The sequence below is a fragment of the Bufo bufo genome, chromosome 2, assembly GCF_905171765.1.
Source record: "Bufo bufo chromosome 2, aBufBuf1.1, whole genome shotgun sequence".
NCBI lineage: Eukaryota > Metazoa > Chordata > Amphibia > Anura > Bufonidae > Bufo > Bufo bufo.
The window spans coordinates 768,594,821-768,612,734 of NC_053390.1; the positions used below are offsets into that span (position 1 = coordinate 768,594,821).

General features: G+C 41.6%; 1 protein-coding gene across 9 annotated transcripts in view; it reads left to right on the top strand.

The window, feature by feature from the left end:
- Window positions 1-17,314, top strand: part of PROM1 (prominin 1) — a 206,394-nt gene extending 189,080 nt beyond the window's left edge. For 4 of the 9 annotated variants that reach the window (XM_040419069.1, XM_040419071.1, XM_040419068.1 and 1 more), the window contains one exon: window positions 3,458-3,524. In XM_040419069.1, coding sequence (XP_040275003.1) covers window positions 3,458-3,524 — 67 coding nt within the window. Of the gene's footprint in view, window positions 1-3,457; window positions 3,557-6,526; window positions 6,564-16,884 lie in introns of those variants that run through there. The other 5 variants (XM_040419072.1, XM_040419073.1, XM_040419074.1 and 2 more) reach the window with 2 other exon arrangements.
- The last annotated feature ends 600 nt before the right edge of the window (window positions 17,315-17,914 follow it).

Here is a 17,914-nt window from a genome sequence, read left to right on the forward strand (position 1 = left end):
TGGAGATGAGCGCTTCCACAATGGAAGTGCTCATCTCCTTGTGCCCTGCCGCTGCCCACCACGTCACCAGTGGCTAGCGGGGCTCAATAGGCAGCTTCCTTGGGCCCACCAGGAGCAACTGGGCCCGGGGCAGCTGCCCCTTTTTCCCCGCGTGAAAGACGGCCCTGGACAGATCACCGCTGTACTAGCGGCAGTCAGCGTTTTAAAGGGGAATCAGCGGGGGGGCACGCGGGGGGGGGGGGCAAGGAATAACCCCCCTTGGCCCCCTGTAGCGAAGCCTATGCTGGTGACTGCATAGCATGGGAGCAGGCCAGGTAAATAATAATGGTGTACTGTGTGGCTATTTTTAGAGTCCCCATATATCGGCAGAATGGGGGTGTCTTAACTACTGTGTGGCACCCACCTAAATGAGTAGATAAGGTAGAGCGGTGGTCATGTATGGCTATCTTTATTACACTTTCATTATACTATGGAGACAGCCACACTCATGCATGGTCTTTTCCTTTCTGGGGTGTAAACGGAGGAGAAGGAGACCCTCATTTTCCCAATAGTACTGGAAGTGGAATCGGAACTTATCAGCAGTGATGGCCAGTTCGCCGTGTTCGCCCGTGAACACATGCAAGCTGCTATCTTAATTCACAAGTCCGGCGATGCACAGGTAAGTCCTTACCTGTGCCTGTGCGCGAGCCGTTCTGAAATCAAATGCGGTCTCCGGGAGCAGGCAGTTCAGAGAATAGCCACCGGGGGCCTTCATCAGGCTGTTCTCAGAACTGCCTGTTCCCGGAGACCGCATTTGATTTCAGACCAGCTCGCGCACAGGCACAGGTAAGGGCTTACCTGTGCATCGCCGGACTTGTGAGTTAAGATGGAAGCTCGCATGTGTTTGCGGGGGCGAACACGGCGAACTGGCCATCACTGCTTATCAGACATTGATGGCATATGTTTCCTTTCAGTTTTATTGCAACCCTTGGAACCATTTCAGTCAGAAAATGTAGCCCTTGAACCAGAAAACATTGCACTTTCCTGCCATACACCTTTTATTTTTTGTTGCATAGGAAAACGGTTCACAATGCAGGTAGTCACTGCCAAAAAAAGTATACTGCGTACTTTACAATAGTGGTCTACAGGCAACATATGTGACTTTATGGCATAAATTGATGCCTTATGATTAGCAAATACCTTGAGAGATTTTCCCATCCTATGCTCCAAACATGAAAATAAAATGTGATGTGAACAGAGCCCTAATGTTTTCAGCATGTTTTAAATGGTGGTGGTGCAGTCATTATGGAAGAGTGGGGTGAGCTGAATTGATATCCTGTTTGGGTTTTTTAAGGAGGTCTGATGATTTTGTGCATGGCTGATTTTGGTGATAAACCAATGAAGCATGAGCATCGAAATAACTTCTGCTTGTTAATTTGCTTCTGTGTTTGCTTGACTCAATTAATAGAGATAGAAGATTGCACAATATACGTAAATTAACTGCTCATTGACTGAAAAATTTGAGATAATACGGTATTAAAGATCTGAAACATTGAGATGCAGTAAAATGTTAACACCACTTTTGTGGCATTAAAAAGTAGCAAAGTGACAGAGGGGGGGCCTTTTTCAGTCCGCCGGATTTACTATAGCTTACACCAGAAAATGGCATAAGTTATATTTCAACTCTACGCCAGCCCCTAGATGGGGTAGATTTCAGTTTCTGGTGCACAGAGACCCAGAGATGCAACTATTTTATTAAGAGGTATCTGCCTCTTAAATTGTAACTGTTATATTATATATATATATATATATATATATATATATATATATATTATTATATATATATATATATATATATATATATATTATTATATATATATATATATATATATATTATTATTATTATTTTTTCTATTTTATTAGAGCTAGGCATGTATACCTGAGTTAGTCTGTCAATGATTGTCAAAAGATCTGTATTACCTTTTATAATAACAGCTTTTATTAATGTCCCCTGTCCCTTTCCACTGGTCCCTTAAAAGACCGTGACTATGACTTGTCTGTCTTCTCTTTAGTATAAACACAAGATAGAATTATCTGACTGCATTAGGCTCCAGAGTGAGGAGGCGTGTCTCTCAGAAATCCAATCTGATTGGCTAGCAGGAAGCTGCTGGCTACAGCAAGTGTGTATGGGAAGTCAGGGAAAGCAGTTTTGGCCTCAGAGAACTGGCAGAGGAGCCATCTTGAGAAGTGATATTGTAAATATTCAAACAGCCGTAACTAAGGGAAAAACTCAAGGAAAACAGTGGTATGTGAAGAAACTAAAGATTGCTTTATGCATAATGCTGCACCAGCAGCAACATGTGCTAAAATAGTTTTTTTGAATAAAAACATGACGGTTACACTTTAATAAATTAGGTGCATCTCACTCTGGCGCACAGGTGATGTATTGGTACAATTTGTCTGGTAAAACACAATAGCTCTCACCTACAGATGTAGCAGGATTGAGTTTATGAATTCTTGAACAGCAGATACTGTATATTGACTGCATTATGTTAACTCAAATAGTCCTAGTGCAGAAAAGAAGTAGGTAAATTACATATCCAGCTCCTCTGTATCCATAATAATGGATCTTTATGAGAATAAACTCAAAACTGTGTACTGTAAATGGGATACAACCCCTATTTATCAATTAAAGGGTTAAGCTTAAGGTATGTTTTGTAAGTCATATTTATGTGTTTGTTAAAGGGGTTTTCCGCTTTGGTCAATTCCTTTTTGCTTAAAGGATCCCCCAACAATAAGCTGTAAACAGCTGTTCAATTCTTCTGCAGTGCTACCACAGGGGTATTCCCATCTCAAGAACAGCTTCTCCACCAACTCCTGGATATGACACCTAGAGGTGGTCAGGACTATGGAAACAGTCATCCAGGCTATGGTAGGGATGTTTCCATAGCTCCCATTCACTTGTATGCAAGTTACAGAAACATCGTAGCACAGCCCGGTTGGCTGTTTCTGTAGTGTCAACCACCTCTGACCTGCCGCATCCAGGCACAACAGAGTCGAGCGGACCTGTTCTAGAATTAGGTGTGGGAATAGTCCTTTACCCATTGAATTTAATGTTCGATCTGATGTACTGGTACATTGGATAGATGGATGTGCTCTTTGTAGTCACTCTCTGCTGTGCTTAATAGATAAAGTATCTTAATGAAGTATCTATTTACTCAGAATATCCAAATAAGTTACTCAAAAATGGGTTTTCTAAACCAGACAACCCCTTCAACGTGTGCCTTGGCTACCTCTATATTGTCTTTATGCTTTGCCAAGAGTCTTGCCGTGCCAGCTTTTGTGTAATATGTACAATTGCATGGTTTCAATTTTATAGTTTAAAATAATATTGAATTTTCCTGAAAATAAATGCTGGCTGACACCTAGTGACATCTGTTTTTTCATACTACGTTCCTTGAATTTCCAACTTGAATAGCTTGTCTTCATTTGATACTGTGAGTAGATTCCCTCGCGCTTCTGCCCCACCACGTCAAGATGATTGATGAGACCTATCCAGTTGTTTGAGATTGTGGAGGTATCATATCTGTTCTCTGTAGCTTGACTCTTGTTCACCATGGCTCCAGCTTTTGCCTCTATCCTTTACTGTTTCTAAGTTCTCTAAATTCATAATGAGTGGTTTCTTCACAAGTTTCTAACACTGGCGCTTCTGCAACAATCCACATAATTATTCTCAACAATCTTTTTTTCCAGCTTAGTTTTTATAAATGTTTTGCTTTTTTGTAGTACAAAAAATAAAAAGTAGACATATTAGTCCAGGACAAATGAACAAAGGTCAACCTCAAACTAGAGCTAGGATAAAAAGATACAAGGAAATTCTCTCAACACCTATAGAAGTATACAGTTCAGTCCCACGCTGACTAAACTTTCAAGAACTTAGTGGTGGTGTCATGGAGGAGGACCACAAAGTGTTCGAGGGATCGTAGGTCTAGTATTCCGGCAGACAGATCAGATCTTGGTGGTGGGCCTGGATGACTCCTGTAAAGAGCAATTAAACATTTAGCAGCAGTTATAATATGAAGGAGCAGCCTGGCGCCAGGATCTCAAACATTCTCAGGAACTATATTAAGTAAGAGTACCATTGGGTCCTTAGGGAAATGCTTATCATTCTCAATAATCTTAAAGTGTTTTTACCACAAACAACACATCATCTATCTACAGTATTGGTGATAAATGCCTGATTGTTGGGGGTCCCACCACTGTGACCCTCCCGAGCACTAGAAACAAGCACCCTAATCACAGTGGTCAAGAATGCCTTAGTATCTGAGACAGATTTCATGCAGATATAGAAATTACCTCTAATGAGGTCTGGGGTGATTTTGTTAACATTATTAGTAGAGAAAAATAAGAAAATTTCATAATTTACCATCTGTGAAATAAAAAAAAACAGTTAAAAATATTTTAAACAATCTTGGGTTCAATAATGTTTAGTATCTGGATTTTGGGGAGCTAAAGAACTAAAAGTGTTTTATCAAGCCAGTGACTTGATTACTGAGCACACAGTTTAGGCATTAAAAGGTCATTTATTAAGCCCCTGCGCTGGCAGTGGATCTGCTGAAGTTATGTAGAGACGCTGACCCCTACATAGCTCCCTTGTTGACTTAAATTTAGACCTTTTTCTACGTCTAAAACGGGCGTAGAAAATGATGAATGACGCCACACCAAGCCCACCTTATTAGACCTGGTGTGAGCAGGGAAAAGATGCAGATTGCGGCACAAATAACCCCCAAGTGTTGCAGAGGTCTATAGAATGGTAAAGTATTTGTTTTCAGGTTTGATAATCAAACAATCAGTTTTAAGTGTTTTTTTTAATAAAAAGTAATATAACAGATTTTGATTTAAAGTAAGTCGGTTTGTAGGATTAATCTCTAAAGATAAATTACCCAAAATGGGGATGAGCCCTGAAGGGACATGATTTTTATGTTCGAGTCACACATTGTCCATCAAAGAATTGAGTGTTGAGAATAATTATGTTCTTTTAAGATTCTGATGTACTCTTGTGTGCTCTGGATAAATGTAATCTTTTAGGTATTTTTACCAAAATTACACATTTTACTGATTTTATGTATGGATATTTGTCTTTTTGCTCTGGTAAAATCAGCCAAGTTGTCTGTTTTTGGCGTTATGTGTAAGCGGTTTATTGTTTTTAATGTTTTATGCTGCATATTAAATGCTGCTTACATGGTGTGTGAAATCTAATGTCTTAATGGTTTATGTGTTGTAGGGAAATGTGGTTTTAAATTTCCCTAGTAGTAAATTAAAAAAATGAAGATTATATAAGTAATATCATAATTTATACATGCTTTACAATTTACATGTAATCTTAAAAATGAAATAGGAACATGGGTTTTCAGAGTATAGAAATGCAAATCAAAAGGCAAAATTTCATGAAACTGGGGATCAAGTCTCAAGCCAAGCTTATATTATTATTTTAAGCTTTTTTATTGTTGGGGAAAAAAAATATTAGTCATTGAATATTTGTAAATGACATCCAAAAGGTTTAATTTCAGAAAAAATTTAAATTCCTAAACCAAAATTAAAGTAAGGAGGGTTGATATCAAAGCACTTGCACTAGACACCTGCCCTGGATAAATAGCTAACTATTACCCACTGTATACAGAAACTTAAAGCACAGAGTGAAAAAATACCACAAAGCTGCCCACTGAGTGAAGTGGTGAGGTTAGGTTATGGTCAGGTTAAATCCATGTTGTAGCAACCACTTGCTCAGCGACTACCTAGATAGAAGAACTCGTGATAGACGCCTGACTAGAGGTCTTTTCTAGTGTCTCGGGAACGCTGCCATAACTTCTACAAATGGCCTCAAAAGACATTTTAAATAGTAAAATACATCCAATAAATTAACAATAGATTTATATTTTGTATGCTGCCAAATTCTGTGAGTGAAGGGCATAGGTATAGTATAGTTTATAGGTTGTCAGCACAGATTTAGTACAAGTCAGGAAAATTAGACTAGAAGTCATTACGACATTGACAGGTTATTTTGTAAAAATGAGAAATAACTTTTTAAAAGGAAAATAAAATGTGTAAACTTTTTTTTTTTTAAACTTAAAGGGGTTGTCCAGCCTTTTTAAGGATAGGCCAGCACTAGCTGATTGACAGGGGGAATGTGTTTTGGCGCCTCGCATCCCTGCCAATTAGTTGTTCTTTGTAGAATCTTCGCTTAAAGTTTTCACCGGAACTATACTACACCATCGACATTGTAGTGGACGGCGCTCATCACTGCAGCACTGCTCCCATTGAAGTCAATGAGAGCAGCATTGCAGTGATGATTGCTGTCTACAATGTTGACAATGCCCTGTAGCTCCAGCTCCGACTTCCAGAGATGGAACTATACAGAACAGCTGATTGGAACCCAGCTGATCAGCTAGTTATGGCCTATCCTGAGGAACAACAATGGACAACGCCTTTAATATTACTTGTGTTACATATAGTATTAGTAATTTATATCTCTCTTTGTTCATTTCAGTGCTGTGGAACAGTGGTAGAAGACAATGAAGATTCTGGTAAGTACAGATAAAATATCATGTGCAAAAGAAGAGTGGACCAAAAGTGGCTGAATAACAAAGTTCAGTTGCAGCATAAAAATAAATTTACAGATATGATTGTGCAATAATAAACATACAGTGCATTTAAAAAGTCTTCAGATCTTTTCACTTTTTCACATTTTGTGTTGTGGTCTTGTGCTGAAAAAAATCTTATTCTTCCCCATCATTCTACACTCCAATACCCCATAATGACAGTGCAAACAGAGTGTTTGAAACCTCTGTACTTCATGTCTCCTTATAAACTGTATTCCTGCAGAGATTCAGCTTAAGATCTTATCAGTTTTATTCAGGATCATAATGCCTGACAAGTAGGAGAGGAGAATGAGACAGCTCTTTACCTCAGTGACGTGAAGTAACTTGTCCTCTTGTGTGATTAGGACAGGTTTTGTCTGTACTAATAGAACGGAGGCCATTTTATTTCTCCGAATGATTGCTCCTTAGATAAAACAAGCCTTTATAACTAATGAAAGGTATGTGGGAATATATTTGTAATAAAGTAATATTTAAGTATCTTATTTTCTTAATTCCCATTTAAGCAATTATATAGTTTAGTCTTCCTGGGTATGATGCCACAAAGTGTCCACACCTGGATTAGAGGATTTTATGTCATTCTCAGGTCAGGTTGGATGGAAACCGTCAGTGAATAGCCATGTTCAGTTCTCTCTAGAGCTGGTTTCCTCCAGACATGACGCTTAGAATTGAGGCCAAAACGTTTAATCTTGGTTTGATCAGACCAGAGAATCTTGTTTCTCGCAGTCTGAGAATCCTTTAGGCATGCTTTCATGTTTCTTTTACTGAAGAGAGGCTTCTTTCTGGCCATAAATCCCAGATTGGTGGAGTGCTGCAGTGAAGGTTGCCCTTTTGTGCATTTCTTCCATCTGCACACAGGATCTTTGGAGTTCAGTCAGAGTGACCGTTGGGTTCTTGGTCACCGCTCTTACCAAGGCCCTTCTCCCCTGATTACCTAGTTTGGTGGGGTAACCAGCTCTAGGAAGAGTCCTGTCCTGTCTTCCATTTAAGGCCTCATGCACACGACCGTTGTGTGCATCTGCGGCCGTTTTTCTGTTTTCCGTTTTTTTTTTCGTGGACCCATTGAAAACTCAGATCCGACAGTATATTCTATCACAGAGGCGTTCCCATGGTGATGGGGACGCTTCAGGTTAGAATATACTAAAAGAACTGTGTACATGACTGCCCCCTGCTGCCTGGCAGGTGCTGCCAGGCAGCAGGGGGCAGACCCCCCCTCCCTCCCCCCCCTGTATTTAACTCATTGGTGGCCAGTGCGGCCCCCCTCCCTCCCTCCCCTGTATTTAACTCATTGGTGGCCAGTGCGGCCGGATCCCCCTCCCTCCCTTGTATTTAACACATTGGTGGCCAGTGCGGCCAGCCCCCCCCTCCCTCCCTTGTATTTAACACATTGGTGGCCAGTGCGGCCGGCCCCCCTCCCTCCCTCCCCCCCCTAATTAAAATGACCAACCCCCCATCATTGGTGGCAGCGGAGAGGGGGGGGGCGGCCGCACTGGCCACCAATGTGTTAAATACAAGGGAGGGAGAGAAGGGGGGCCGGCCGCACTGGCCACCAATGTGTTAAATACAAGGGAGGGAGGGGGGGCCGGCCGCACTGGCCACCAATGTGTTAAATACAAGGGAGGGAGGGGGGCCGGCCGCACTGGCCACCAATGTGTTAAATACAAGGGAGGGAGGGGGGGCAGCCGCACTGGCCACCAATGTGTTAAATACAAGGGAGGGAGGGAGGGGGGGCAGCCGCACTGGCCACCAATGTGTTAAATACAAGGGAGGGAGGGAGGGGGGGCAGCCGCACTGGCCACCAATGTGTTAAATACAAGGGAGGGAGGGAGGGGGGGCAGCCGCACTGGCCACCAATGTGTTAAATACAAGGGAGGGAGGGGGGGCAGCCGCACTGGCCACCAATGTGTTAAATACAAGGGAGGGAGGGAGGGGGGGCAGCCGCACTGGCCACCAATGTGTTAAATACAAGGGAGGGAGGGGGGGCCGGCCACACTGGCCACCAATGTGTTAAATACAAGGGAGGGAGGGGGGTCTGCCCACTGCTGCCTGGCAGCACCTGCCAGGCAGCAGGGGGCAGTCATGTACACAGTTATTTTAGTATATTCTAACCTGAAGCGTCCCCATCACCATGGGAACGCCTCTGTGTTAGAATATACTGTTGGATCTGAGTTTCACAATCTAACTCAAATCTAATGGTATATTCTAACATAGAGGCGTTCCCATGGTGATGGGGACGCTTCAAGTTAAAATATACCATCGGATTGGAGAAAACTCTGATCTGATGGTATATTAATAGGGACTCCTGACTTTACATTGAAAGTCAATGGGGGACGGATCCGTTTGCAATTGCACCATATTGTGTCAACGTCAAACGGTTCCGTCCCCGTTGACTTGCATTGTAAATCAGGACGGATCCGTTTGGCTCCGCATGGCCAGGCGGACACCAAAACGACTTTTTTTTCATGTCCGTGGATCCTCCAAAAATCAAGGAAGACCCACGGAAGAAAAAACGGTCACGGATCACGGAACAACGGAAATCCGTTTTGCGGACCGCAAAAAAAACATGTCGTGTGCATGAGGCCTAAGAATTATGGTGACTGCTGTGCTCTGGGGAACTTTCAGTGCAGCAGAATTTTTTTGTTCACCAGATCTGTGCCTCCACACAATCCTGTCTCTGAGCTCTACAGGCAGTTCTTTGATCCTCACTGCTTGGTCTTTGCTCTGATATGCATTGTCAGCTGTTAGATGTTATATAGACAGGACTGTGTCTTTCTGTTAAAGGAAATATTAATTATTAATATATTGGTTAATATCAATAATTAATATTCATAAATAGGCGTGAGTCATCTATTGATTACTCCGGCTATTTATACTATAAATACTAACTAAACTAGTTACCTAACTAGCTATCTTCCTTGGTTGCACTTACACTTTTTCCCTGAACTAAGTGCAAATTACTACTACGGTGGCGACTATAAAAGACTATACGCTGTGTTATGAATAATAAAGTAATTATTAAAACAATTACACATCTACAGTCTAATTATTGCTAAAACTATATATATTGATATCAAAGGACATATAAATATATATACTTATAGTCGCACACAGTAATATTAACAACACTACAATACACACCTAACTACACTACACAATATCCTACACAATTCCACCCCACAAATATACCTAAAAATACATTTACACTCACACACACGTTATATCAGCAGCAGCCCAACCCAACCTATATACATGCTGTCCCTACAGGGTAGAAAGGGTTAAATACAATCAGGGGTTAGAGAAGTGGCCCTGCAAGGGTTAATGCAGGGTTGGTGGCTGGGCAGGGAAAAGTGTTAACCCAGGGTTGGTTGGCACTGCAAGGGTTAACAGGATGGTAGGGATGCAGGGTTTATTGCAGGTCAGGAGTGAGTGTAGGGGTTAATACTGTAGGGGTAAATGTACAGTAGGGGGGTAATGCAGGGGTTAATCAGGGATACTCAGCCAGATGCTTGTTGTCCAAGGGTTAATTCCCGCCTGTAGGTTCTCATCTTGCTGGGGATGATTCTCGTCTTCCAGCCCAGTGCTGCCTGCACTTTCCTCCTGGGGCTGCTAGGGTTCACTGGCCTTCCAGAGCGCAGTGCTGCCGGGGTATTTAAACTTTGCGGCACTCGCTCCTGTCCTGCAGCCAAGTCCACGTGGGCTGGCGCGGTGATATGATGTCATCGCCCCCGCCCGTGCGTCCTGGCACGCGCTTTCAGGCGGGGGGATGATTTGAATCTCCCGCCTATACTTCTGGTGCCATAATTACAGCACCGGAGGCATGTGCCATACAGAGGCGGGGAGATTTTGTTCCCCTGCCTCTGTTATGTAAAATATCTCCAGCCATGCTGGAGATGTTATCAAAAGACAGAGGATCTGTATTGATTCTCTGTCCTTTGAAGTAGCCGAAACTGGACATCATTGTCCAGTTGTCGGCCTCCCTTCCTGCAGGCGCATTCCAGGGGGGGGGGCATCAGTGCTGGGGGACATGTTGGCCGCATCTTATATATATATATATATATATATATATATATATATATATATATATATAGATAATTGGGGGATATATATATATATTTTACATCTGACAGCAACCTGGGGGAACCTAAGTATATACATATATATATATATATATATACACACATGCTTGCAGACACAGGGGCATATATACATATATACACTCGCCTAAAGAATTATTAGGAACACCTGTTCTATTTCTCATTAATGCAATTATCTAGTCAACCAATCACATGGCAGTTGCTTCAATGCATTTAGGGGTGTTGTCCTGGTCAAGACAATCTCCTGAACTCCAAAATGAATGTTAGAATGGGAAAGAAAGGTGATTTAAGCAATTTTGAGCGTGGCATGGTTGTTGGTGCCAGAGATGCCGGTCTGAGTATTTCACAATCTGCTCAGTTACTGGGATTTTCACACACAACCATTTCTAGGGTTTACAAAGAATGGTGTGAAAAGGGAAAAACATCCAGTATGCGGCAGTCCTGTTGGCGAAAATGCCTTGTGGATGCTAGAGGTCAGAGGAGAATTGGCCGACTGATTCAAGCTGATAGAAGAGCAACGTTGATTGAAATAACCACTCGTTACAACCGAGGTATGCAGCAAAGCATTTGTGAAGCCACAACACGCACAACCTTGAGGTGGATGGGCTACAACAGCAGAAGACCCCACCGGGTACCACTCATCTCCACTACAAATAGGAAAAAGAGGCTACAATTTGCACGAGCTCACCAAAATTGGACTGTTGAAGACTGGAAAAATGTTGCCTGGTCTGATGAGTCTCGATTTCTGTTGTGACATTCAAATGGTAGAGTCTGAATTTGGCGTAAACAGAATGAGAACATGTATCCATCATGCCTTGTTACCACTGTGCAGGCTGGTTGTGGTGGTGTAATGGTGTGGGGGATGTTTTCCGGGCACACTTTAGGCCCCTTAGTGCCAATTGGGCATCGTTTAAATGCCACGGCTACCTGAGCATTGTTTCTGACCATGTCCATCCCTTCATGACCACCATGTACCCATCCTCTGATGGCTACTTCCAGCAGGATAATGCACCATGTCACAAAGCTCGAATCATTTCAAATTGGTTTCTTGAACATGACAATGAGTTCACTGTACTAAAATGGCCCCCACAGTCACCAGATCTCAACCAAACATCTTTGGGATGTGGTGGAACGGGAGCTTCGTGCCCTGGATGTGCATCCCTCAAATCTCCATCAACTGCAAGATGCTATCCTATCAATATGGACCAACGTTTCTAAAGAATGCTATCAGCACCTTGTGGAATCAATGCCACGTAGAATTAAGGCAGTTCTGAAGGCAAAAGGGGGTCCAACACCTTATTACTATGGTGTTCCTAATAATTCTTTAGGTGAGTGTATATGCGACCGGGGCACAGATACCCATATACTGGGCCCACATAAAGGGGACCCATACATCCCCACTGGCCATACAGGGCCAATATATATGTACATAATACAGGGGGTATATATATATATATATATATATATACATACATACATACATACATACATACATACATACATACATACATACATACATTGGATATAAAAAGTCTACACACCCCTGTTAAAATGTCAGGTTTCTGTGATGTAAATAAATGAGACAAAGATAAATCATTTCAGAACTTTTTCCACCTTTTAATGTGACCTATAAACTGTACAACTAAATTGAAAAACAAACTGAAATCTTTTAGGTAGAGGGAAGAAAAAATATAAAAATAAAATAATATGGTTGCTTAAGTGTGCACACCCTTAAACTAATACTTTGTTGAAGCACCTTTTGATTTTATTACAGCACTCAGTCTTTTTGGGTATGAGTCTATCAGCATGGCACATTTTGACTTGGCAAGATTTGCCCACTCTTCTTTGCGAGGGCATCTCCTGTGCACAGCCTTCTTCAAATCACCCCAAAGATTTTCAATCGGATTCAGGTCTGGGCTCTGGCTGGGCCATTCCAAAACTTTAATCTTCTTCTGGTGAAGCCATTCCTTTGTTGATTTGGATGTATGCTTTGGGTCGTTGTCATGCTGAAAGATGAAATTCCTCTTCATGTTCAGCTTTCTAGCAGAAGCCTGAAGGTTTTGTGCCAATATTGACTGGTATTTGGAACTGTTCATAATTCCCTCTAGCTTAACTAAGGCCCCAGTTCCAGCTGAAGAAGAACAGCCCCTTGGCATGATGCTGCCACCACCATGCTTCACTGTGGGGATGGGGTTCTTTTGGGATGTGCAGTGTTGTTTTTGCACCAAACATATCTTTTGGAATTATGGCCAAAAAGTTCAATCTTGGTTTCATCAGACCAGAACACCTTTTCTAACATGCTTTTGTGAGTCTTCAGATGTGTTTTTGTAAAATGTAGCCTGGCTTGGATGTTTTTCTTCATAAGAAAAGGCTTTCATCTTGCCACTCTACCCCATAGCTCAGACATATGAAGAATACTGGAGATTGTTGTCACATGTACCACACAGCCAGTACTTGCCAGATATTCCTGCAGTTACTTTAATGTTGCTGTAGGCCTCTTGGTGGCCTCCCAGACCAGTTTTCTTCTCGTCTTTTCATCAATTTTGGAGGGACGTCCAGTTCTTGGTAATGTCACTGTTGTGCCATATTTTCTCCACTTGATGATGACTGTCTTCACTGTGTTCCATGATATATCTAATGCCTTGGAAATTCTTTTCTACCCTTCTCCTGACTGATACCTTTTAACAATGAGATCCCTCTGATGCTTTGGAAGCTCTCTGTGGACCATGGCTTTTGCTGTGGGATGCGACTAAGAAAATTTCAGGAAAGATCAACTAGAGCAGCTGAACTTTATTTGGGGTTAATCAGAGGCACTTTAAATTATGGCAGGTGTATGCTGACTCCTATTTAACATGATTTCGAATGTGATTGCTTAATTCTGAACACAGCTACATCCCCAGTTATAAGAGGGTGTGCACACCTATGCAACCACATTATTTTTTATTTTTTTTCCCTTCACCTAAAAGATTTCAGTTTGTTTTTCAATTGAGTTGTACAGTTTATAGGTCACATTAAAGGTGGAAAATGTTCTGAAATGATTTATCTTTGTCTCATTTTTTTACAGCACAGAAACCTGACATTTTAACAGGGGTGTGTAGACTTTTTATATCCACTGTGTGTGTGTATATACACTCACCTAAATAATTATTAGGAACACCATACTAATACCTTTTGCATTCAGAACTGCCTTAATTCTACGTGGCATTGATTCAACAAGGTGCTGATAGCATTCTTTAGAAATGTTGGCCCATATTGATAGGATAGCATCTTGCAGTTGATGGAGATTTGAGGGATGCACATCCAGGGCACGAATCTCCCATTCCACCACATCCCAAAGATGCTCTATTGGGTTGAGATCTGGTGACTGTGGGGGCCATTTTAGTACAGTGAACTCATTGTCATGTTCAAGAAACTAATTTGAAATGATTCGAGCTTTGTGACATAGTGCATTATCCTGCTGGAAGTAGCCATCAGAGGATGGATACATGTTCTCATTCTGTTTACGTCAAATTCGGACTCTACCATTTGAATGTCTCAACAGAAATCGAGACTCATCAGACCAGGCAACATTTTTCCAGTCTTCAACAGTCCAATTTTGGTGAGCTTGTGCAAATTGTAGCTTCTTTTTCCTATTTGTAGTGGAGATGAGTGGTACCCGGTGGGGTCTTCTGCTGTTGTAGCCCATCCACCTCAAGGTTGTGCGTGTTGTGGCTTCACAAATGCTTTGCTGCATACCTCGGTTGTAACGAGTGGTTATTTCAGTCAACGTTGCTCTTCTATCAGCTTGAATCAGTCGGCCCATTCTCCTCTGACCTCTAGCATCCACAAGGCATTTTTACCCACAGGACTGCCGCATACTGGATGTTTTTCCCTTTTCACACCATTCTTTGTAAACCCTAGAAATGGTTGTGCGTGAAAATCCCAGTAACTGAGCAGATTGTGAAATACTCAGACCGGCCCGTCTGGCACCAATAACCATGCCACGCTCAAAATTGCTTAAATCACCTTTCTTTCCCATTCTGACATTCAGTTTGGAGTTCAGGATATTGTCTTGACCAGGACCACAGCCCTAAATGCATTGAAGCAACTGCCATGTGATTGGTTGACTAGATAATTGCATTAATGAGAAATAGAACAGGTGTTCCTAATAATTCTTTAGGTGAGTGTGTGTGTATATATATACACACACACATCCTTATTGGCCATTTAAGGTATGTGTGTGTGTGTGTGTGTGTGTGTGTGTGTATGTATATATATATATATATATATATAAATATCACCCTTCCCTCTACAATTTCATAATGTCCAATCAACTGAATTTACCACAGGTGGACTCTAATCAAAGTGTAGAAACATCTATAAAGATGATCAAGAGAAATGGGAGTCCTCCAGAGCTAAATTGTAAGTAAGTGTAATAGTAAAGGGTCCGAATACTTATATCCATGCAAACATTTCTAAAATTCTGCTTTCACTTTCTCATTATAGGATTATTGTGCAGATTGATTGGGGGGAAACTTTTTTTAACACATAACAAATGGGAAAAAAGGGAAAAGGCCTGAAGACTTTCCAAATGAATTGTAGTATTGTATATAGTATTGAATAATATAACTACAGACAAAACTATAGACACATGCAGATAAAAGCCCTTTCTATTATGTTAAAGAAAACTTTTGAAGTTATAAAATAAAAAAACATTGAAGTGAATATTATAGGAAGATTTTAGAGATAACAAAATTATCTAAGAGGAACATTCCAAGTAACAAGCCCCGTCACATTTTGCCTTGGGCCTGTTGTGTGAAATGGATGGAATAATGAAAAAGTCCATTATGCAGAATGTTACAAGGATGTAGCTATAGTTAAATTGACACTTAACACATTAAATAAACTGTGGATTTAACCTGTTCAGAGTCTGTATGTTTGTAAAACATAGTTGTTTTTAAGCAGTGAAGGCCTCTTGCACACGACCATATGTGTTTTGCGGTCAGTAAAAAACGGATCCGCAAAAAATATGGATGACATCCGTGTGCATTCCATATTTTGCGGAACGGAACAGCTGGCCATTCATAGAACAGTACTATCCTTGTCCATAATGCGGACAATAATAGGACATGTTCTATTTTTTTGCGGAACGGAAATACGGAAACGGAATGCACACCGAGTACCTTCCGTTTTTTTTGCGGACCCATTGAAATGAATGGTTCCGTATATGGTCCGCATTAAAAACAGAACGGAAACGGAATGAAAATACGTTCGTATGCAAGAGGCCTCAGGCTACTTTCACACTAGCGGCAGCCTTCTCTGGTAGGCTGTTCCGGCGGGTGAACAGCCTGACGGATCCGTGCTGCCACAAGTGCAGCATGCTGCCGCCGGACCTCCAGGGGGGGACAGGATAGGTCATCAATATCTGATCGATGGGGGTCCAACGCCAAGGACCCCCATGGCCAGCTATTTGAAGAGGCCCTGGTGCTCCAGTGAGAACTGCGACCTCTCCCTAGTGCCAGTGATGTCACATTCATTAGTCACATGGCCGATGTGCAGCCCAGTCCCTTTCAAGTGAATAAAACGTGGGCTGCAATACAAAGCACAGCCACTATACAATAAACGGCGCTGTGCTTTTGGTATGCTGTGAAAAGACCGCAACCTCATCAAACAGCTGATCATTCAAACCCCCAGCAATCGATATTGATGACCAATATTGTACCCTTGGAAAACAAGCTGGATGGAAGGTAGGAATATGGTGCTGCATGGAGGCATTATACAGACTATGTGTGCTGCTGTATAGCTCTGTACACATGACTGGCATGGGCATGACACCTACTGATGATGCTTAAAATATTTTGACCTCATTTTATAGTGTTTAGGGAGTGTATAGGGCAGGGGTAGGCAACCTTCGTCACTCCAGCTGCTGTGAAACTACAATTCCCAGCATTCTCCATTCATTTCTATAGAAGTTCAGAGAAGAGCAGAGTAAGTATGCATGCTGGGAGTTGTAGTTTCACAACAGCTGGAGGGCTGGAGGTTGCCTACCCCTGGTATAGGGATTAATGAGCGCTAATGTTCCGTATGATATGTTTTATTTTGTGAGTTTTTAAGATGCAGTCCTCTGGTTGGACCAATAATTATTATTTATTGTATCCTATATGTTTCTATTCTAGATGTAGCATTATAAAGTGAGATCACAGAACTTGAGTCTCCGCAGGGTGTAAGATTTTTTTTTGGTAATATGTAAGAAATGACTGCCGGACAGACAGCAAACCTTCACAGATCTCCAGAGTCTTCAAAAACGTCCCTTCCAAAAAGAAGAAATTGTACGTGGACACCGTTACAAATTCCATACCTGTGACACTTATCTTATAATTATATGTAAGTCTGTCACTGCCAAGAAGTAATGCTGTGCATGGCGGAATGAAGGGGTTAAGAACAAGTGTTTACACTAGTCCTACTTTTTGTATGATGACTTTTGTATTATACTCACTATTTATTATGGTATTTTAGTTACATGTTCTGTAAAGAGAGGAAAAGGGTAATCGCCTATCATTTCAGTTTGTAAATCTTCACTTGTATGGTCCATAAAAGCAAACCTTGTTTAATAACATCTGGTGTGGTGTAGTCTTTCCATGTGGGCAATGTACTTATCAGCTTCCATGTTCTCATTGGGAGTAGCCATCTTGTAAACTGAATGTATGCTTCTGTGAAAAAAGCCTATCAAATTCCTGGAACCAATTTCAGTGGTGAAAAATTGAAAAGACTACATGCCTAATGATTGATCAGACCATGAGTGGTCTTATGTCTCCAAGAAATAATGGTCATGAGCTATTGTTCCTCTTGTCTTTGGTGAAGAAGGGGGACTCTCTTCAAAACGCTTTACACAAAGATTTTAAAGTACAGTGGTCCCTCAAGATACAATGGTCTTTTTTGACCCATCATAAGCTGAAACTAGATTCAGCATACAATGCCTGTCTCAGATCCAACCAATGAAGGCCACTTCTCTGGTAAAATAGCTGTATTAAATGCTAGTTAGCAGCTATTCCTGACTGTTATATGTAGTGTTGATCAGAGATATTAAAATCGCGAATTTTTATCACGAATATTGGCACTTTGAGAGTTCGTGAATATCTAGACCATAGGTGTCAAACTCTGGCCCGCAGGCCAAATTTGGCCCGCAGTGTAATTATATTTGGCCCG